The sequence below is a fragment of the Gadus chalcogrammus genome, chromosome 7 (assembly GCF_026213295.1).
Source record: "Gadus chalcogrammus isolate NIFS_2021 chromosome 7, NIFS_Gcha_1.0, whole genome shotgun sequence".
Taxonomy (NCBI): domain Eukaryota; kingdom Metazoa; phylum Chordata; class Actinopteri; order Gadiformes; family Gadidae; genus Gadus; species Gadus chalcogrammus.
Window position 1 is genome coordinate 16354444 of NC_079418.1, and position 22085 is coordinate 16376528.

Genomic DNA, 22085 nt, shown 5'->3' on the forward strand with positions numbered 1-22085 from the left:
CTAAAAGTCCAAAGAAAGACACCAAATAATGCATGCAGAGCAGAATTAGGACGGTATCCAATCGTTATTAAAATTCAGAAGAGAGCCCTAAAATTGTATAACCACCTTAAGGAAAGCGACAGCAACACACTCCACAACAAGGCTCTTACCCACAGAGAGGTACACCCAGAAAAGTGTCCCCTGAGCCAGCTTGTCCTAGGAATCTGTCCAACACACAACAACCAACATATCAGGCAAAACCAAATTATAAGAAAACAAAAGGAAAAGTATTTGGCACATTGGAAAGAGTCCACCAAAAACCAGAGTAAATTGGCATGCTATTTGTCACTTAACAGAGACTACACTGTGGCAGAATACCTGACCACTGTGACCGACCCAAAACTGAGGAAATCCTTGACCAGATACAGACTCAGCGAACACAGCCTGGCCATCGAGAAGGGACGCCACAGACAGACCTGGCTCCCAAGAGAAGACAGACAGTGCTCTCACTGCACACACAACCAAATAGAGACAGAACTGCACTTCCTGACTTCCTGCCAGTCATACGAAGACATCAGGAATACACACTTCCCACGGATTACGAAGGCAAGCAAGGACTTCAAAGACACTCCAGATGCTCACAAACTGCCATACCTGTTGGGAGAAATACAACAATGTGCGAACGCAGCAGCAAGATTCGTGACCTGTTGTGATGAGAGAAGGACCTCAAGCTCCCCATAGACTCATCCCCCATGGAAACACTCTTCACAATAATTGCTACTTTATTACTTTATTTATAACCCTACTTTTTTGTTCACCTGCTCTGGCAATGCAAATGTATATTTCTCATGCCAATAAAGCTTTATTGAATTGAATTGAATTGAGAGAGAGAGAGAGAGAGAGAGAGAGAGAGAGAGAGAGAGAGAGAGAGAGAGAGAGAGAGAGAGAGAGAGAGAGAGAGAGAGAGAGAGAGAGAGAGAGAGAGAGAGAGAGAGAGAGAGAGAGAGAGAGAGAGAGAGAGAGAGAGAGAGAGAGAGAGAGAGAGAGAGAGAGAGAGAGAGAGAGAGAGAGAGAGAGAGAGAGAGAGAGAGAGAGAGAGAGAGAGAGAGAGAGAGAGAGAGAGAGAGAGAGAGAGAGAGAGAGAGAGAGAGAGAGAGAGAGAGAGAGAGAGAGAGAGAGAGAGAGAGAGAGAGAGAGAGAGAGAGAGAGACGGCCCGCCAATGAAAATCACCAATGCAGATGTGCTGAATTTGTGTCCTATTACCGACCAATGAGCGTCCAGGTCTCTTGTTTTTACCTCCTTCGCGTTCGCTGTTCTCCTGTTGACTGACCGGACGGCTTCTTTTACTTTTAGCGTCTTGTGTTCTGAAGGGTTCATGTCAGATCATGTAGTGTTGCAGCTCTGAACTGACCGGACCTCTATGTCGCCGTGGGTTTGGTCGCAGAAGCCGAGATGTCGCGTCGGTACGTCATTCCACATCCTCACCTTTTAGACACCAGACGGATCGTAATACTTCTGTCAAATGTGTGTTTGGTTGATAAACAGAGACAATGGTATGTACCGGTGGACATGTTTGGGCTCAAATGAATGGTTTCCTCTCGACGTCGAGGGTCTCTGGTATTAAAGGTTTCATTTTTTGGGCCATCGCTTCCTTGAAGCCAATTGTCCTCAGTTCAACACGCGTTTGATTCTCCGTCTCATCGTACACAACATTTGATGCTTAAAAAACGTCAGCGTTAACCGCTTCACGAAGATCCGTCCTAATGTTACATTTGATCAGGCTTGAAAGGCGTGTTGGAGTGTCTCGTCTCCTTGGAGTCAGGGCTGCTTCCTGGTTGAACGCAACCAGCCCCGATGTGGGACGTTGAACCCCAACGTTCATATGGGGGTTCATAAGAAATGTGGCCCAGTCGCCCATCTGGTTCCTATTGTAACATAAGATGAGGATGAGACGCTCAGTATGCTATGGAAACACCAAACCGAAGGGTCGACCGTGTTATCCTACCCGGGTCTCTGTCTGCCCAGCTCGGAAGAGGATATTAAATAATAGTTTCCGTTAGTGTAACACAAGGACATTTATTCTTTAAATAAAAGCTTGAAATAACCAATAGAGTGACCAGATTCATGTAATGTTTATGAAATGCACATTGCAGAAGTCAAATGGCTGCTAGGCTTGTTTAGCCCGATGGTGATGGTGTGTGGTAGGTTATTTGAAGAGGTGGAGGAGACCTCCAGAAGGTCTGCGTGCCTCAACTGGGTTTTAGGGGGGGACACCTGTTGCCCGTGACGACGAGCCCTGTTCCATTTGACATGCGTGTGTTTGCTTGGTCTTCCCCGGCAGCCACGAGGGGTGAGCGGCGGGACGGCCCACCTGGGGAGGCCTGCTGCCCAGACAACAGGGGCGCCGGAGACCTCTGCTCCTCCCCCTCCACTACCACACCTCCAGAAGCGCATGTCCCCACACCCACACCTTGACCCTTGACCCCTGCCCACCTCCAGCACCATGAGGAGCGCCCGGAACCGGCTGCTGCTGGCCTCGGTCCTGTTCTGCTCCGCCTCGCTCCTCTACCTGGCCTCCAGCGGCATCCAGTGCCCCCGGCACAGATGGGCGGAGCTCAACACGTTGCGGGCCAATCAGAGTCAGTACTCCCAGCCCAACCTCTTCCCCGAAGACACGCCCCTCATCTTCATCGGCGGGTTCCCCCGGAGCGGCACCACGTTGATGCGCGCCCTGCTGGACGCCCACGCCGCCGTGCGCTGCGGCGAGGAGACGCGCGTCATCCCGCGGCTGCTGGCCATGCGGGCCACCTGGAGCCGCTCGGTCAAGGAGAGGATCCGATTGGACGAGGCCGGCGTGACCGACCGGGTGTTGGACTCTGCGGTGCGAGCGTTCCTCTTGGAGGTAGGGCGGGCGAGGGAGGGGCGCGGGGGGGGGGGGGGGGGGGCGAGAGGTTTGGCCTTTATGCGCCACAGTCCGCTGTGGGACCCCCTCCTGGGGTTCTAAGGGGAGCTGGAGACCCCCTCCTGGGGCTATTGATTTAGGGAGCACTAAAAGCAACAGCAGCTCTATTTTGTAAACAGATTGTTTTTGAGCAAAACAGACATCGAAGTATTGTTATTGAGACTGCAAGTTCCCTAAGGGGACGCAGGAAGCCCCCCTCCTGAGTCCTGGGGCCCAAAGGGGAGCTAGAGAGTCCCTCCTGGGGCCCTAAGGGGAGCTAGAGAGTCCCTCCTGGGGCCCTAAGGGGAGCTAGAGAGCCCCTCCTGGGGCCCTAAGGGGAGCTAGAGAGCCCCTCCTGGGGCCCTAAGCAGAGCTGGAGACCCCTTCCTGGGGCCCTAAGGGGAGCTAGAGCGGAGAAGTGAGGGTCATAATCCGGAGTGATCCTGCTCGCCACAGAACGTCATTTCAGACAAAGGCGAAAGTAGCGTTTCCACAGGGCGTAGGAGGCCTTTAGGAGCGACAGAATAACGACGGGTCAACTCTTGGTTTGATCTCAATGGGGGTGGATCTCAATGGGGGTGGATCTGATCGATAGTGACGTTGATCCCTCTGTGTCCCTGCGAGGTCATCATGGGTCACGGTGAGCCCGCAGCCCGGCTCTGTAACAAGGACCCCTTCGCCCTCAAGTCCCTGTCCTACCTGGCCCGCATCTTCCCCAAGGCCAAGTTCGTCCTGATGCTCCGTGACGGGCGAGCCACCGTCCACTCCATGATATCTCGCAAGGTTGGTCTCGCTCTCTCTTATTCATTTATTGATATATATTGAGAGGCAGTGATTATATGAGTAAAGTGGATCCCATGGACGCGAGGGGAGAGTGGTCCTGGTTCATATACAGTGTGCCCCCCCCCACCAGGTCACCATCTCTGGCTTCGACCTGACCAGCTACAGGGACTGCCTGACCAAGTGGAGCGCGGCGATGGAGACCATGTTCAGCCAGTGTCAGGGCGCCGTCGAGGGCAGCTGCCTGCCCGTCAGCTACGAGCAGCTGGTGCTCCGGCCCGAGGAGGAGATGAGGAAGCTGCTGAACTTCCTGGAGCTGCCCTGGGACCCGGCCGTGATGCACCACCAGGACCTCATCGGCAAGGCCGGGGGCATCTCTCTGTCCAAGTGAGTCTGCGCCGGGACTTCCTCACGGTGCTCGAGGGCCGGCGTTACACCCTCGGCCATCAACGCGTCACGACGACGTCGAGAGGGAGGCATCAGGGAAACACATGAATCCATGAATTCCAAACTGCTTATGTAACGTTGCAGGGTTCTCCCATGGATGGGTTCAGTGTTTTAGTTTGGAGGGGGCGAGCTGGCTATAAGTGTGTGTGTGTGTGTGTGTGTGTGTGTCAGGCCCGGATTAACCCCTTAGGGTGCCCCAGGGTGACTTCACATGAAGTGCCCCTGTGTCCGTCAGCTTTACACAAAAAAAATTAAATTCACTATGGCATAAAGGCCACAGATTTACAACAAAGTAAACAGACTCACCACACATACTACATAAAAATTTAGATCCAACCAAAAATCCTGAAACTGACTTACACTGATGCTCAAATCAGAATGCAACCCCCATCACCATACAACGTAATGATGAATATTAATATTTCCATCATAAATGACCAGAGGAAATGCAAAACCATAAACCCAATAACAACTGTTGCACACACATAAGAATAAGAACCTGTTTCTTTTTATCAGCAGTAATACACCGCCTACTGAAATGAACAGTGCAATCCCCACACCTCTGTGACATCACAGCAGCAGATAGCGCAACACAACCCCAGCGTCAAATGGCAGCAAAAAAGCTGATAGAAGTAATGGTAAATAGGCCTTACCTTTATAACTTCTTTCTCACTTTCCTGCTGGCAAAGTCGTTCAGCAGATCCTCAAAGTCCATTTGTTTAACCAGTTCCGATTCAATGGCCATCAGGGAGAGGGCAGACAGACGCTTCTGTCCCATGGTTGTCCTTAGTTCGTTTTTAACCCTTTTTAGTTGAGAGAAGGATCTCTCGATCTCTATGCCATTTTTTCGGATTATTTGAAGCATCTCCTCAGGTGAACGGGTTGCCTCCTCCCGCACAAAGTTTTTGAACTGAAGTAGTTCATCGCTAAAGCTGTTGTCAAGATCGTCTGGATATGTGGAGGAGAGCGCAGCTGCACGTTTACGCACACTATCACTGTCAATGTCCGTATCGAACAACAAACCAAACAGGCCGTTTAGCTCCCTGTATGCGTCAGTGCGCTTCGCTAGACATGACTGCAACCTGTCAATGATCACAGTGTAGCATTCCACTTTGAACTGATCACTCCCGGTAAGCACTGTATCATTCTCCGTTGACTCATCTGCGAACGCTTTTCTCTTTCTCCCCCGCTGCGTCTCATGGTGATCTCTCCTGTCCATTTTTGAATTTTTTGTTTGCATATAATTTCGCGCCACTGCCGCTGCGTTATTGTGGACTCGTCCATGATGGGGGGGAGGGGGGCCCTACACCCAAATAACTTTTTTTTTTTTTATTAATAATCCTATCAGTGGATCATTTTGTATGTGTTTTTATCTCTACTAGTATATTATGCCGATATAAAATATTTAAAATATAACAAAAATAGGTTAAGGCTTTAGTCATTGTCCTGATCATTTGGTGCCCCCCATTGGCTCAATTTGGCTGGGGCCCCAGGGCACTCGCCCGACTGTATGTATGGATAATCCGGCCTTGGTGTGTGTGTGTGTGTGTGTGTGTGTGTGTGTGTGTGTGTGTGCTCTTACAGGTAGGTTGTTATTTTATCCTCGAGCTGCACGTAATGTTCTTATTGAACCTAATAATGACGACATTTAGATTTATGATGATTTATTATAAATTTGATCTTTACATTTTATATACTTCTTTATTTGTGCATAGACTCTAATCAGCATGCCATTAGAAGGGGAAAGAACCACCAACATGCTGTGAGTTGAATTTAAACTGCGGGGCCGGACCAGGGAAGCGTGGGCTTTGATCCCTTTAGGGTTTGATCCCGGCCTGACCGGGGCCTCTCTCCCCCCCCCCCCCCCTCCCCTGTGCCCTGCAGGGTGGAGCGCTCCACGGACCAGGTGATGCGGCCCGTGAACACGGACGCCCTGGACAAGTGGGTGGGTCACATCCCCTCGGACGTGCTGCGGGACATGGCGGACATCGCCCCCATGCTGCGGCGGCTGGGCTACGACCCGCGGGCCAACCCGCCCGACTACCGCAGAGCGGAGGCCGTCACCGCCCGCCTCAACCACTCCCAGGTGAGGGCTGCTGGCCGTGAGCCGTCGCCATGGTAACGGGTCCAGAAACGCAGGCCTTTGCAAAACTGGAATTTCTCGAAACCCGTTATGGTGAAATATTAAATGGCTTTTTAAAACCAAGAGTAGTAAAAAAGTTAGACCTATCAATGACCTCTCTGTGCTGCGAGTGATCAAAGGCTAACATGGCTTCCCAAACCCCCCCCCCCCCCAACAGAGTCGGGGGACCCCAGGAAGCCCACATCCCAGCTAGAGCGAGACTCCAGTAAACGTACCCACCGACCGCTGAATCAGTGGACCCGGACCCGAAGAGTTCAGAGAGTGTGTGTATGTTGGGATTATGCTAACATTAGACTGCTGTTATCATAGCAGAAAACGGGGCATAATGGCCGCCTGGGCGATTATCTCAACATCGATTCTCCCCCTGGTGATGAAGAGTCAAACTGGTCGCTATGTCGAAAACCGTCAGCAGCTATCATCTCTTCTGAGCAGAGTATCACTGCGTTACCGTTAAGTGTTTCTATTTTCTAGTATCCTCATGTCTGTCATTCGTTATAGATTCACCGCAAATGGGAATGTTTGAGATACATGAATGAGATGCATTTCATACCTGTATATTTTTGACGATGTACTTTTATTTTCATAATAAATCATTTTATTGGTGACCATTCCCTCATGAATTCATCCTTAGTTATTTTTACTCTTGATTAGAGAGTAGCTCGTGTTAAGGGTACACAAATACCCTTAAGAATAAAATGCATTCAGAGGAACGGGAGCACAGGAAATGTCTCAAATCAACTAAAGACCACTTTTTATGCCCATGCTGATGGCTGCAGAGGGGGGGCTCCTATTCAGTGGACTTTAACAAGGATGGAATCGGGTCCTCTGTCAAGATTATTAGTGGTCAGTTTGTCAATAAATTACGTATTCCTGAAGAACGTATGTGTGAAAGTAACGCTGCAAACAGCCAGCCCATCGAGGGTTCAGGAGACCCCTGTTGACGTAGCAGGCACCACAATGGTACTGCAGGTAGGCATCATTATCAACTCCATTAAAGTAGGTCTTGACTCTCTTCTAAATTCTAACTACAGACCGCATTCAAAATAATGCGGTCTATAGTTAGAATTAATTACATTATATCTATGCATTGTTGTCTGACTACCTAAGAAAGAGAATCACAACATTTGGAAAAACATTTTAATTCTCTGCTGTGACCCAATTACGAAACATTTAACGTCTTAACACAGCGACATCTCTCGTGTTTTGCGGCAGTTCAGTTCGCTTGGTGGCAGGTCCCATCAGGCCTCCTCATCACTCCCTGCTAGGCTGCTGTCGGTGGAGTCAGCTTCCTCTTCTCGCTGCTCTTTGGGCCGTGTTTCCATGTCCAGGCTGGGCTGGGTGGTGGTGCTGGGCTGGGTGGTGGTGCTGGGCTGGGTGGTGGTGCTGGGCTGGGTGGTGGTGCTGGGCTGGGTGGTGGTGCTGGGCTGGGTGGTGGTGCTGGGCTGGGAGGTGGTGCTCCTCAGATCAGAACTAGGCTCTGGCTTGTTTGGGGTGGAGCCTGGTTTGTGAGAGGCAGGGTCTGGGGTGACAGGGGCGGGGCCTGAGGTGACAGGGGCGGGGCCTGACGTGACAGGGGCGGGGCCTGACGTGTCAGGGGCGGGGCCTGACGTGTCAGGGGCGGGGCCTGACGTGTCAGGGGCGGGGCCTGATGTGTCAGGGGCGGGGCCTGATGTGTCAGGGGCGGGCTCTGGTCCACCGGCTGGGACAGTCGAGTTTGGGTCCCCCTCTTTTTTGGCTCCTGGGTCCAGGAATTTAGACCAGCCTTTGAGGCGCTCCTCACGCTCTCTAGACGTCTCTTCCACCTACACACACACACACACACACACACACACACACACTTAGCACTTTATGGAAGTGTCTCTAGACAAGATATATAAAGACCTTGGAGATAAGTAAGGATGATTGAGGAGAAAAGACGCAGCCGTGCCTGGTAGTCCGTGGTTCCATCCCAGAGGACCGCAGACAGCTGCCTCCCTCCAAACCAGCGTCCGTTAAGCGCCGCGATGCACAAGTCTGCGTGTTCTGGCTCCTTAAACGCTACGGAGGCGACCCCGTCCGGATGTCTCTGAGGCACACGCACACACACACACACACAATAAGTACCTCAACTTTCATTCAAAGCATTCTTTATAAAGTGAAACAACAGCCCGGTGACCTACATCGAAGACGATGACCTTCTTGACCTGGCCAAACTTCTCACACTCGGTGCGCAGGTCGTCCCGGTACTCGTTCAGCACCAGCGGGTCTTCCTGAGGGGCGCGGTCAACAAAAGGGGGGCCATTGAATCAGCAGAACACGGCGGTCAATGTTTGAACAAGGCATCAAAGTGTGTGCGCGTTAGGCCTGCAGCGGATTCGAATTGTATCCGAATCCGTTCGGTTCGTTTACCACAGTTCGGAGCATTCTGGTGATCCGCGGATTTCGGTTTCATGAAGGCATTGCCTTATGTAGCGTATTTTGCCTAATGTAGCCTACGTCCGATACAAAAGGGTGTTTAGGACCCAGCGGAATGCATTCTCTCCAGTGCTGCCCGAGCCAATGAGGTAGCTGTAATAGGTTGTTTTCTGAAGTTCAAGCGCACGATTCCTAAATTTAAAGAAAGTAATTGATACAATTATATTCTAAATATACGGGAGATAAATACAAACGGGTGATAGCGGGATAACGGCCTTCGAGGTCGACCGGTTCGATGGAAATAATGGACAGGTAGAGGCAACTCTGGCTTCATGCTGCGCTCGTCGCCAGAGTTCTAAGCCTCGTCGGCCGTTATCCCTTACATGTTACACTCAGTGCACCATGTTTTCAAATGCATTTAGGGGAACATTTATTGCACAAAAAAGCCTTGCAAGTTGTCTGATTGCAGTCAATTAACACATTGCAAATAGCCTGTGGGTCTCATTCATTTTTGTGTTTCTCCCCCAAACCCTCCGTCAAAAAAAAGTCCGCCTTTTTACTACCACGGACATGATCCTAATCCGAACCGTATCCGAAACCGAGGCCCAAAACGGTTATCTGAACCGAACCGTGGACACACTGATCCGTTTCACCCCTAGTGCGCGTGTTTCCTCACTTCAAAGTCGCTTGGATGGAACATGTTCTGGATGATGACAACCTTCTCAAACCTCTTCCTCACTTCTCCCTTTTTCTCCGGCCTCCAGTCCAACTGCCTGCACGGGGGACACACACACACACCATACCACAACTTAGGATCCCCGCGCCCACCAGGGGGCGACACACAACTTAGGACCCCCACTCCCACCAGGGTTGGACACACAGTACCACCATGGAGGACGCAATCAATGAGGCACTGTGTGATACGCTCAACAAAACGGGAAGAAAGGCTGAAAACCGTCCTTGGGAGGGATGTTGACGGTGCTCACCAACAGCTTATACACCTTCAGCCCCCCCCTTCCTAAAATTAAGTAATGCCATTGAAATAGTATCAGTAGTTTTCCCTTTAGTATATTACATTATCCCCCTGCAGTACTCCTGCCCCCCCCCCCATGCGGTACTCCGCCCCCCTCCCCCAGGAAGGCGGCCATACTTCTGTTGTTGTTGTAGTCTCTTCTTGTAGTCCTTGTTCTTCTTCTTCTTCTTGGTGGCGTCGTACTGACCCTTCAGCTCAAAGTGCGCCTCCTCCACGTGAAGCTTGTAACCTCTGACCTCCGACTCATCGATCAGACGCACAGCCAGGGCTACAGACTCCTTCTGCACACGCACACACACACGCGCACACACACACACACACACACACACACACACACACCTCCTTTAACATGGAAATCCAAATGCTACGTGTCTAGAGGACATTTGACAGTGTGAAAGGCTAAGAATGGCATGAGGAGGGCTGGGTGGGGGTCAGACCTTGAGGTAGCAGCAGAGGCCGTCTCCCTTGAGGTTGCCTTGTCCGTCTTTGTAGAGCTTCACCTTGTACTCCTCCGTGACGGGGTCCCTCAAGACGATGCCACACTTGGACATTAACTCCACAAACTCCTCGCTGCTGATGTCAAGGGGTAAGCCTGTGGAGGGAGAACCAGATAGTCGATCGTTCCCTTCAGCTGTTGTCTGCTTGATCAGAGGAGAGGAGCTGCTGTCTTATTGAGTATGAGGAGAGGAGAGGAGCTGTTGTCTTATTGAGGATGAGGATGAGGAGAGGAGAGGAGCTGTTGTCTTCTTGAGTATGAGGAGAGTAAAGTAGAGAAGAGGAGCTGTTGTCTTATTGAGTATGAGGAGAGGAGAGGAGTGTTTTTGTAATACGAACCTGAAACATAGACGTTGGTGTTCTTATTGTCGTCCACGTCAAACCAAGCTACATAGGACCAACAGAAAACAACCATGATTATTCATTTAGAAACAGTGACAGAGCATTAAGACCTGGGCTTTAGTGCCATTACAAACTGAAAGACACGGTGTATTATTACCTTTCCTTGTATGCCCATATGCAGGAACCCTTAGTGTATACTAACAGCCACCCAGCGACAAGGGCGACCTGAACCAAACCTCAGCTCTAGAAGCGTGGAACTCATTTCACATCCCTCGGCATGTCTGCGAAGATCCAAGAAGAGCCACTTTGCCGCGCTGTGACCTAAACATACCCCGTTACGTACAGCCCTTAGCCAGACCTACACGTACAGAGACCTAAACACACCCTGTAAACAGTGCTACAGCCCTTAGCCAGACCTACACGTACAGAGACACACATCCTAGAGATGGGCAAAGTGTCACCCGCTAATGTGGAGGTTTGCTTCCGCTAAACTCTGATTGGCCGAGCAGGAACAGGCAGGGCGTTGGGCTATTCGCCCACCGCTTTTCAGCAGGACATTCAAACCCTTTTGCAACTTCTTCCTCACATGGACATATTGCCTCTCCCACATATTGTCCATGAGCAGAACACTGCGTGCACATTAACTTGACGTGGAGGTATAAATGCAGGCAGCTCTGTGGTGGCGGCGTGCCACAAGTCCCTAGGGTTAGATGATGGCGTTAGGGTGCTGTGGCTCAGTCCTTCGACGTAGGAGGTGTTGCGTGGTTGATCAACCAGAGGGCCCTTTGAACCCACCTGCCTCTGCTTTCCTCTTGTCTCCTTTCTGCTTGGCGTCCATGGCCGCGTCCTGACCGGGCGTGTGGGCGGGCTCTGGGTGAGCGCCCCCCTTGTCTTTGGTGCTGGGGGCTGCTGGCTTGGTGTCGTCCGTTAGAGCGGCGTTGGCGTCCGGGGTGCCGTCCTCCTTGAAGCCGTAGTTGGCCTGGTAGGCGGCGATGAAGTCCTCGGTGATCTACAAGTACAAGTCCAGTACAGTCACACTCAATGGGTGGGACCATGATAACAATATAAACACAGGCTGGAGTGGCCGCAGAACAACCACACACTAACAAAAGGGCGGCAGCTTTTATCCTCTGAATGACACGATGTCGGGCTGAAAAGTGTTAGAGAACTTACTTTTGGGAACCAAGCTTTCTTGTCGTGGTCCCAGTCATAGATGGTGCCATCCTGCGGGTCCGTGTAGGAGTACGGGTCAGAGCCGCCTACGTTCCTCTGACCGTACATCTGCTGCATCCGCAGCTGCTCCAGAAACTCTCGGTTCTTGTCTGTCCCGTCATTCATCTGCGGTGAGGAGAACATCAACATCATGGTCATTCATGTCCCAGTCGTCCACCAAAAATAAAAATAACTTTGAATTACAGTCGATATACATTGTGCGCCTCATTTTGAGCATTAAACATAATCTTGTAAATTTTAAAACGCATTAATCTGATGCTGTCTCAACACGCATGTGCACGAGGTGCACAGCGTCATTCAAGTTGATCAAAATACGTTCCATGTTTCGTTTGATTATTTTGGCGTTGCTTGATACATTTGAAGGTGACAGAGGTCGCCTCCTAATGTTTTATTTTTCCGCTTGTATTTCAACTACCGACCAAGCCATCTTACCTTAACGGAAGACGTTAGAAGTCGTAAAACACAAGAGGTTTAGTGTTTAGAGCATGTTTCGATTCGCTCACGGGGCGTGTTGGAAATGTGGGTTAATCAAAGTTGATATCGTATCAACACTACATTAGTGTGGGCTATAGTATGCGTTTATAAGGGACAACGGGCTGGAATTGTTGTTATATCTTCCGCGACTACGCTTGAACAATCTACTTCCGATGTCAAACTCGACAGAACTGCGCATGCGTGACCCCTCGAAAAGGAGCGCTCGATTTGTAGTTCGGCAGTACCGTAACAGACAGGGTGCAGAACCACAGACTGGACTTCATGTATGAAGGCAGATTTGAGCGTCTGTGTATTAGCTAGTGAGGATTTGTATTCGATCAAAACCAACATTGGTTTAGTTCCCGGCATGGCGGAGGGCGGCAGCAGCAGCGCCGCAGCGGCCAGCCTACCCCCGGGGGACCCGCAGCTCATCGCCCTCATCGTGGAGCACCTGAAGAACCGAGGGCTTTTTGATGAGTTCCGCAGAGATTGTCTGGCAGATGTGGACACTAAGGTACTAAAGAACAATTTAAGATTAGTAATAGTCTGCGGAAAATGTATGTACAACTTTAGTACTACACCAGATGCTACTGCCAAACCAAGTAGTATTCATGGTTAGGAGTGTGCAGTCTATGTTGCATATGCATCGAATACATGTGATGTCGCCGTGTGATGTATGATGGCTGTATTGACTAAAGAGCATTGATGTTCCCAGCCTGCCTATCAGAACCTGCGCCAGAGAGTGGACAACTACGTGTCCACGCAGTTAAGCACGCAGGAGTGGAACGCGTCCATCAACAAGAACCAGATGAGGAACGGTCTCCGGCAGAGTGTTGTCCAGTGAGCATCAAGTCCAAGCCTCCCATCTGACTGTTTCTGTTTAGGTATTTACAGAGTGTCGATACCCATTGTGTTTGGATCAGATTTGGCTTTCAATGTGTCTTTACTCCTCGGTTTAGATCGTGTATGCTGGAATCTGGCGTGGACCGGATCATTACTCAAGTGGTGGATCCTAAAATGAACCACACGTTTCGGCCGCTCATTGAAACGGCCATTCATGATTTTCTGTCGGGGGAAAGGAAGGAGGAAATCCATGCAGATTCTAATCTTACACCTTCAGAGCCGCTGGATCAGCCGGAGGTCCCCCCTTCTGCAGGCCCCACAACCCCCTGAGGTGAGGTCAAGACCAAAGACGCTTACAGTGTCAGGATTACTGCACTACATTCACACTAGTGCGTCTATATAGGAGGCCTATAGGCCTTCCTTTGAGTTGTACATCTTGAACTAGTGCACAAAAAGAAGATCCAGTTAAGAAGCTTCATATATATTTTTGATTTATCTGAAACCAAATAGAGTGCGGTGGAAATAGGGCAAAACAAGAAAACATGACAGCAAAATCCTCAGGGTCAGACATCAAGTTAACATAACCTGTTCTGTGGTTCTTCGTGTTGTTGCTCCAGGTTCCTGCTGTGATTGGATGTCTGCATAGAAGCTCTGTGACCGCTCACATGGTGTCATGTAAACGTTGGCTCCACAATGGGTTCCTGCTGGAGAGACGGTTCTGATGGTGAAAGGTGGTCTGAGGGAGCAGCTCTGTGCCAGACGCGTCTATGGGGGGACAGGCTGGAACACATGCAGGGAGCTGTGCCATGAGATGTTTTGGAAATAGTTTTTATATTCAACTTTTAGGTCGGTCTGACTTATTTTAATTTTTTATGGATTAAATGTATGCATTAGTTATTTTGTATATTTCGTGCAATAAATACATTGAATGAAAAACATTGAAGGAGCTGAATTGTTTATAATCGTCTTTTAATTGTTTAATTTATACAAAGTGCATCCAAGGCAGCATCTCCAATGACTGGATAAGCTGCAGGTATTTATTACGGTCAAGGCACTTTAGTCACTGGAACAGTTTGCTATGGTAACTCATAAAAGTATGATCTTTTGGAATAAACTGACCACAGATTACATTCTACTAAACATTACAAACTTGTATTACTATATCACTATCACTAATTGTGTGAGACTGAACTTGAGTGACTAATTGGCATCTGCTGCTTTTATCCTTTTACTAATGAGCGCCGGAACCCTCTGAAGGTCAGGTAGTGTGTGTGTGTGTGTGTGTGTGTGCATGTGCATGTGCATGCAGACTCAGTGCTTGTGCAACTGTTATTGATTATCTAGTTGTTTTTTGGAAGTGAGTGCCACATGAACAAAATTAATGTTTGTCTGGTTTTGTAAGAGTATAAATGCCCATGTGATGCACGACCATTCAGTCAATCTGAATGGTGCTCCAATTAGGTTCAACCCGTTGTCAGTGGTTAATACATGTGCAGTTATTCTCACAATCCTTCCAAAATGAAATGAAACAATCATTCGAGCTGAATACACACACACACACATGTTTACCGTTGAGAAAGCTGTTGTGCGTACATGGGGGTGGTTTTAAGGGGCAGAGAGTACAAGAGGGCAGAGCATCCCCAGATGTTTACACTGCACTGGGGGCCCATGCTGCTGGGGCCCCGCCATGTTCAGCAGGCACTGGGCCCCCCCAGGGCCCGCCATGTTCAGCAGGCACTGGGCCCCCCCAGGGCCCGCCATGTTCAGCAGGCACTGGGCCCCCCCAGGGGGCCGCCATGTCCAGGGGTCAATGTTTTTTAAAGGGGTCAAGGGTCATTGTGTAGGTGGCTGAGGTGGGGGAAGCCATGGTGTGTTGTTTTGAAGCAGGATGAGAAAGATAGAGTGGACAAGATAAAGGGTTTGGGGGGGGGGGGGAACTTGTCATCAAAACATTGAGAACATGAACAAACCCACAGCCTTTGATTATCGGTCGGAGCCTAGCGACACACATTGACCCCCTGTCCCCGGCCATATGCAAACAGGGAGCATTTCCTAAGACAGCTTCATAAAAACAAATACTTTTGTTTGGGCTCATAGTAAGAGGCCAGTTGACCTCCTGTCATCCCTCATGACACCGTTGTAGAACCAATCAGAACCACCACACGCAGACCAAAGGAACGCTCTGACATGGGGGTCATATCAGCGACACACATCAGAGGCCACACGGTTCACCTTCGGTGTGTGTGTTTGTGTGTGTGTGTGTGTGTGTGTGTGTGTGTGTGTGTGTGTGTGTGTGTGTGTGTGTGTGTGTGTGTGTGTGTGTGTGTGTGGATACAACACGAAATAATAATAATTGAATCGAACCTGATGCAGAAAGAAAAGCATTATGCTACGTTCGTCTCTCTATCATTCAGTAAAATACTAAACTGTTTTCGGTTGTTTCGGTTTTCCTCTGATGCAGGTCTGCCCGCCGATTGGTCCACACAGCTTGCGTCTCGCCTCAGTCACGAGCGCGCAGCGGTTTATCGCCCAGTGTGTGAAGTTCTGACGCGCATTCACACTGCATGCAAACTTATCAGCACTAGGTCATCGTCGCGAAGACACAGCTACTACCACCGCGGTTCCGGAGATAATCTACGAGTTTGACTGCTGCATCGAAATGTCCCTACTAGTCTTACTTCTCCTGCTGGCGGTCTGCCAACAGGTGCTGATGGTGGAACCGGTGGAACCCCACGAGAAGCTCCTCAACCCCCGTAAACGGCGCCTCTCCTTGCAGAACACAGGTAACTGAACCAGTGAGCATCAGATCAGTCCTATAGGTATGTCAAATTGTGGTGCGGACAGTTTCCATTTTGGCTCCCTGAATTCAGGGACCATATCTACATATCCTCTGTGTCCTCTTATCGTCTACCGACCAGGACCCGAGCGGAGAGTAAACCCTCCCCGCTACCTACCGGTGGCGATTCTCCTGTTCTGTTTGCTATCCCGTAATTCAGTGCGCTCCTCTCGGTCCCGTCCAGGCCAGCACATCGCGCCCCTTGTCTCCGCATCAGAGACTCTGTTGGCCTCTCTGTCCCGTGCGCCATGTGCTCCGAAGCGTGCGTTTAGCCCACAGAACTATAAAATCTCAGTTTACGTCCGTAATCTTAAAAGAACAGAAAGATTGATCAGTGCTTCAAGGTGACTACTGCGCACATTCTCGCAACCCAAGTCCATCGGAAGACGTCAGGGTCAAAATAGGTTACATTTTACATGCAACGAACTGTTGTTTTTAGAACTTATCTGCTACAATAACAACGGGTTATGATGAATAACAAAGTTATGTTGAAAATCAAGTGAAAAAATATTTCACAATCAAACAAAAGTAAACTACTAGTCCTCTATATTTTGTATTTTCACCTATTTATTTTCCTCCAGCGGAGATCCAGAATTGTCTGATAAGTTCAGGTGATGTTGGCTGCGCCACCTTTCAGTGTTTCAGCAACAACTCGTGTGAGATCCAAGGCCTCCACCACATCTGCCACACCCTGCTGCACAACGCGGGAAGCTACGACTCGCAGGTGGGACACTGTGCCGAACATCTGGAATGTTCACGTTGTCGGACCTCTGGGCAGACTTCTTCATTGTGTCTATATTGTTCCCCTTGGAGACTGTGTGTGTGTGTGTGTGTGTGTGTGTGTGTGTGTGTGTGTGTGTGTGTGTGTGTGTGTGTGTGTGTGTGTGTCTGTGTGTCTGTGTGTGCATATGTGTGTGTGTCAGACCACATCAGATGGACAAAAGAAACCGTGTGAGGGTCCTTGCTGTATGCACATTTTCGGAGCATTTGCGGACATGCCAATAAAGGACGTGCAAAATGCTTTGGGAATGCATGCAGACCACTGCACTGTAGCACTGTGGAGTACAGTGTGAGTCAGACCACTGCACTGTAGCAGAAGGAACCAAAGCCCTTACATTCAGGCCCCTGTTTGGTCATGTTCTGTGTGTATTGTCGCCCCCCTCCCCCTGGGGGTATCGGTAGGCTATTCTGTTCATTAACTATAATACCTCCGGTGTCCTTCTAAACCTGGGCTGTGTGTGTTTGTGGTGTGCATGCGTGCTTGTGTGCGTGTGTGTATGTGTATGCGTGCATGCTTGTGTGTGTGTGTGTGTGTCCATGCGTGCGTGTGTGCGTGCGCTTGTGTGTGTGTGTCCATGCATGCGTGTGCTTGTGTGTGTGTGTGTGTGTCCATGCGTGCGTGTGTGTGTGTGTGTTTCCATGCGTGCGTGTGCTTGTGTGTGTGTCCATGCGTGCGTGTGCTTGTGTGTGTGTGTGTGTGTGTGTGTGTGTCCATGCGTGTGTGTGCTTGTGTGTGTGTGTGTGTGTGTGTGTGTGCGTGTGCTTGTGTGTGACTCCCAGGGTAAGTGGCTGGTGAAGGAGGCCCTGCGCTGCGCGGCGCTGGGCCTCCGGCAGCGCTCCAGCTGTGTGAGCCGGCGCTGCGGCGCGGTGGGCGCCATGCTGTCCTCCCTGCTCAGGGAGTGCTTCACCAAGCACCAGCTCTGCCTCGCGCTGCGGGACCACCCCCACACCGTGGGGGACCTGGTGCACTTCCACCTGCTGACCCCGCCGGGGTGAGGGCACGCACACACACACACACACACAAGCACATACATACGCACGCACATACACAGAACCATACACACAAGCACATACACACGCACACACGCACGTACGTACAACGATACATACACACACTTGCACGCACATACACACATTCATACACCCACATGAAAAATACGCATACATACACACGCACAATCATTCAGACATACATACACAAACACAAAAACTCGCATGCACATACACATCAATTCGCACCCACAACCACATCTCTGCACACACATACAAACACACAAGTAACTGTAGCTACACCACCAAACATACCCACACACAGGTCCACACACAACATGGGATAGTAACACTGTCGTTTTTTATCGGCCGTCATCTAAAAAAACATAAGGGGTAACACTGTCGTTTTTTATCAAAAAAAACATAAGGGGTAACACTGTCGTTTTTCATCAAATAAAACATAAGGGGTAACACTGTCGTTTTTTATCGGCCGTCATCAAAAAAAACATAAGGGGTAACACTGTCGTTTTTTATCAAAAAAAACATAAGGGGTAACACTGTCGTTTTTTATCAAATAAAACATAAGGGGTAACACTGTCGTTTTTCATCGGCCGTCATCAAATAAAACATGAGGGGTAACACTGTCGTTTTTTATCGGCCGTCATCAAAAAAACATAAGGGGTAACACTGTCGTTTTTTATCAAATAAAACATAAGGGGTAACACTGTCGTTTTTTATCAAATAAAACATAAGGGGTAACACTGTCGTTTTTTATCGGCCGTCATCAAAAAAAACATAAGGGGTAACACTGTCGTTTTTTATCAAATAAACATAAGGGGTAACACTGTCGTTTTTTATTCCCAGTCATCAAATAAAACGTAAGGGGTAACACTGTCGTTTTTTATCGGCCTGGGTAACACTGTCGTTTTTTATCGGCCGTCATCAAAAAAAACATAAGGGGTAACACTGTCGTTTTTTATCAAATAAAACATAAGGGGTAACACTGTCGTTTTTTATTCCCAGTCATCAAATAAAACGTAAGGGGTAACACTGTCGTTTTTTATCGGCCGTCATCAAAAAAAACATAAGGGGTAACACTGTTGTTTTTTATTCCCCGTCATCAAATAAAACATAAGCGGTAACACTGTCGTTTTTTATCGGCCGTCATCAAAAAAAACATAAGGGGTAACACTGTTGTTTTTTATTCCCCGTCATCAAATAAAACATAAGCGGTAACACTGTCGTTTTTTTTTTAAAACATAAGGGGTAACAATGTCGTTTTTTATCGCCCGTCATCAAATAAAACATAAGGGGTAACACTGTCGTTTTTATTCGGCTGTCATGAAAAAAAACATAAGGGGTTACACTGTCGCTTTTTTATCAAATAAAACATAATGTGTAACACTGTCGTTTATTCTAAAATATTGGTCGGCTTAGTTCAGGAGTTAGAGCAGTTGTCTTGTAACTGAAAGGTTGCTAGTTCGATCCCCAGCTCCTCCTAGCTGCGCAATTAAATTACACCTCCAGCAAGCAACGGATGTGTCTATGTGTGGTCCATCATGTTTGGATTCAATTCTGCAATCTCCGTTTTATTCAGAAGTAGAGCAGAGATATAACAGGTAACACTTTAGTTTTTTATCAAATAAAACATAACACTGTCGTTTTTTATCAAACAAAACGAGAGGGTAACACTGTCTTTTTTTTAATAAAACATAAGGGGTAACACTGTCGTTTTTTATCGGCAGTCATCAAATAAAACCTAAGGGGTTACACTGTCATTTTTTATCAAATAAAACATAAGGGGTAACACTCGTTTTTTATCGGCCGTCATCAAAAAAAACATAAGGGGTAACACTGTTTTTTTTTTAATTCCCCGTCATCAAATAAAACGTAAGGGGTAACACTGTCGTTTTTTTTAAAAAACATAAGGGATAACACTGTCGCTTTTTTAATAAAACATAAGGGGTAACCCTGTCGTTTTTTATCGGCCGTCATCAAATAAAACATAAGGGGTAACACTGTCGCTTTTTATCAAATAATACATAAGGGGTAACACTGTCGTTTTTTATTCCCAGTCATCAAATAAAACGTAAGGGGTAACACTGTCGTTTTTTATCGGCCGTCATCAAAAGTGTCATCGTCGTTTTTTATCAAATGAAACATAACAGTGTCGTTTTTTATCAAATAAAACATAACGCTGTCGTTTTTTATCAAAGAAAACATAAGGGGTAACACTGTCGTTTTTTATTGGCCGTCATAAAAAAAAACATAAGGGGTAACACTGTCGTTTTTTATCAAATAAAACATAAGGGGTAACACTGTCGTTTTTTATCGGCCGTCATCAAAGAAAACATAAGGGGTAACACTGTCGTTTTTATCGGCCGTCATCAAAAAAACCATAAGGGGTAACACTGTCGTTTTTTATCAAATAAAACGTAACACTGTTGTTTTTTATCGGCCGTCATCAAAAAAAACATACGTTTTTTTTTTTGACCCCTTAAAAAACATAATGGGTAACAATGTCGTTTTTTATCTCATAAAACATAAGGGGTAACACTGTCGTTTTTATCGGCCGTCATCAAAAAAAACATGAGGGGTAACACTGTCGTTTTTTATCAAATAAAACATAAGGGGTAACACTGTCGTTTTTTATCGGCCGTCATCAAAAAAAACATAAGGGGTAACACTGTCGTTTTTTATCAAATAAAACATAAGGGGTAACACTGTCGTTTTTTATCAAATAAAACATAAGAGGTAACATTGTCGTTTTTTATTGGCCGTCATCAAAAAAAACATAATAATTACCACTGTCGTAGTTTATCAAAATTGGGGCGGATTAGCTCAGGAGGTAGAGCAGTTGTCTTGTAACTGAAAGGTTGGTTGTTCGATCCCCAGCTCCTCCTTACTGCGAAATTATAGTACAATTAAAAACATAAGGCGTAACACCGTTGCTTTTTTATTGCCCGTCAACAAATAAAACATAAGGCGTAACACCGTTGTTTTTTTATTGCCCGTCAACAAATAAAACGTAAGGGGTAACACCGTCGTTTTTTATCAAATGAAACATAACAGTGTCGTTTTTTATCAAATAAAACATAACGCTGTCGTTTTTTATCAAAGAAAACATAAGGGGTAACACTGTCGTTTTTTATTGGCCGTCATAAAAAAAACATAAGGGGTAACACTGTCGTTTTTAATCAAATAAAACATAAGGGGTAACACTGTCGTTTTTTATCGGCCGTCATCAAAAAAAACATAAGGGGTTAGTAACTTCAAATACCCCCTTCAGAGAGACCTGCTCATCAGCTGTGTATCTTCTTTCATCTCAGGCAGCATCTCAGTCCTGATGGTGCTGGGGCCTGGGGGTCGATAGTGATTCTGTGTGAGTCGCTTTGGATAAAAGCGTCTGCTAAATGCCCTAAATGTAAATGTAAATGTGTTTGTCCCCCCAGGCCATATGTTGAGCTGGTCAACTTCCTGTTGGGCTGTGGAGAGGAAGTGAGGTCATGGGTGAGCGGCAGGCTGCGTGCACAGTGCGGCCAGCAGTGGGGCTCGTCAGTGTGCGCGGCCATCGGCAGCACCTGTCCCTTCAACCAGTCAGATCTCCCCCTGCAGCCCGCCACCGTGCCGCCTCGCACCGTGCCCCAGCCAATCACGCAGCTCACACACAGATCTGGTGCGGAGGACGACAACGCTTCCACCAATCAGAGTGACGCTGGGACCCGTCCAGGGCTGCCTGTCTCTGGGGAGGTCAACGTCACGGGGTTATAGGTCAACACAGGGTCAGGGTCAGCCTAATCCTGAACCCTGACACATTGGGGGAAATAAGTGGGCGGACACTCAGGTCCAAGGCAGCAGACAGACAGACAGTCAGACAAGTGTGCAGTTAGCCACAGGTCACGCACTTATGACTCTACAACAGATGGTTGGTAATATCGGAAGTTACTACCTCTATTGACCATTGAATGGGAGATAAATGCATAGAAGGTGGCATTATCTTGAGATGTTAACTAGCTGTTTATTCTCTTTAGAATACACATGACTTCACTGAAAGATAAACACGTCTACCTCACACACCATATTGTACTTCCAACATACACACACTAGGAAATTATCTTGAACATTGACATTTTTCTGGTGGGCAGCAGATATAGTCTTGTCTATTTAAGTTCTTTATTTTTTATTTATGACTATATGTCCCACACAATTAGTTATAGCTAGCAGTTTTGCCTGTGAAAATGATTGTTAACTGAAACTGTTGAAAGCATTTCCATTGTAATTTGAAAATCATTCCGATTTTGACATTGAACACTTTTCCAGTAATCTTTTTTTTAAAGTCATGCTTTCATGAATGCATACACAAATCAAATGTGG

The 22085-nt window shown here is 48.0% G+C and overlaps 3 protein-coding genes across 3 annotated transcripts; 2 read left to right on the top strand and 1 right to left on the bottom strand.

Moving 5' to 3' along the window:
• Nucleotides 1-1257: 1257 nt before the first annotated feature.
• On the top strand, nucleotides 1258-6930 carry LOC130385322 (protein-tyrosine sulfotransferase 1-like). The gene is made up of 6 exons (XM_056593781.1): nucleotides 1258-1443; nucleotides 2322-2882; nucleotides 3546-3704; nucleotides 3835-4088; nucleotides 6033-6234; nucleotides 6449-6930. Exons 2-6 carry the CDS (start codon nucleotides 2484-2486, stop codon nucleotides 6482-6484), a joined length of 1050 nt encoding a protein of 349 aa, XP_056449756.1. The 5' UTR covers nucleotides 1258-1443; nucleotides 2322-2483; the 3' UTR covers nucleotides 6485-6930.
• On the bottom strand, nucleotides 6796-12448 carry htatsf1 (HIV-1 Tat specific factor 1). The gene is made up of 10 exons (XM_056593780.1): nucleotides 12221-12448; nucleotides 11729-11893; nucleotides 11351-11564; nucleotides 10553-10600; nucleotides 10156-10310; nucleotides 9836-9999; nucleotides 9362-9458; nucleotides 8451-8540; nucleotides 8219-8356; nucleotides 6796-8093 (listed from the first exon to the last, which is right to left on the bottom strand). Exons 2-10 carry the CDS (start codon nucleotides 11891-11893, stop codon nucleotides 7530-7532), a joined length of 1635 nt encoding a protein of 544 aa, XP_056449755.1. The 5' UTR covers nucleotides 12221-12448; the 3' UTR covers nucleotides 6796-7529.
• Nucleotides 12429-21915, top strand: LOC130386015 (stanniocalcin-2-like). Its single transcript, XM_056594802.1, has 7 exons — nucleotides 12429-12776; nucleotides 12978-13102; nucleotides 13222-13432; nucleotides 15672-15888; nucleotides 16523-16665; nucleotides 17502-17713; nucleotides 21164-21915. Exons 1-7 carry the CDS (start codon nucleotides 12549-12551, stop codon nucleotides 21480-21482), a joined length of 1455 nt encoding a protein of 484 aa, XP_056450777.1. The 5' UTR covers nucleotides 12429-12548; the 3' UTR covers nucleotides 21483-21915.
• Nucleotides 21916-22085: the final 170 nt, after the last annotated feature.

Coding starts and splice junctions, on each gene's coding strand:
- LOC130386015 (XM_056594802.1), top strand. CDS start 12,549: ATGAAGGCAGATTTGAGCGTCTGTGTATTAGCTAGTGAGGATTTGTAT. Junction 13,103..13,221: donor CTCCGGCAGAGTGTTGTCCA/GTGAGCATCAAG, acceptor TCCTCGGTTTAG/ATCGTGTATGCTGGAATCTG. Junction 15,889..16,522: donor CCTCTCCTTGCAGAACACAG/GTAACTGAACCA, acceptor ATTTTCCTCCAG/CGGAGATCCAGAATTGTCTG.
- htatsf1 (XM_056593780.1), bottom strand. CDS start 11,893: ATGAATGACGGGACAGACAAGAACCGAGAGTTTCTGGAGCAGCTGCGG. Junction 10,311..10,552: donor CACCAACGTCTATGTTTCAG/GTTCGTATTACA, acceptor CTCCCTCCACAG/GCTTACCCCTTGACATCAGC. Junction 8,541..9,361: donor TCCATCCAAGCGACTTTGAA/GTGAGGAAACAC, acceptor CGCGCCCCTCAG/GAAGACCCGCTGGTGCTGAA.
- LOC130385322 (XM_056593781.1), top strand. CDS start 2,484: ATGAGGAGCGCCCGGAACCGGCTGCTGCTGGCCTCGGTCCTGTTCTGC. Junction 2,883..3,545: donor TGCGAGCGTTCCTCTTGGAG/GTAGGGCGGGCG, acceptor TGTCCCTGCGAG/GTCATCATGGGTCACGGTGA. Junction 6,235..6,448: donor CCCGCCTCAACCACTCCCAG/GTGAGGGCTGCT, acceptor CCCCCCCAACAG/AGTCGGGGGACCCCAGGAAG.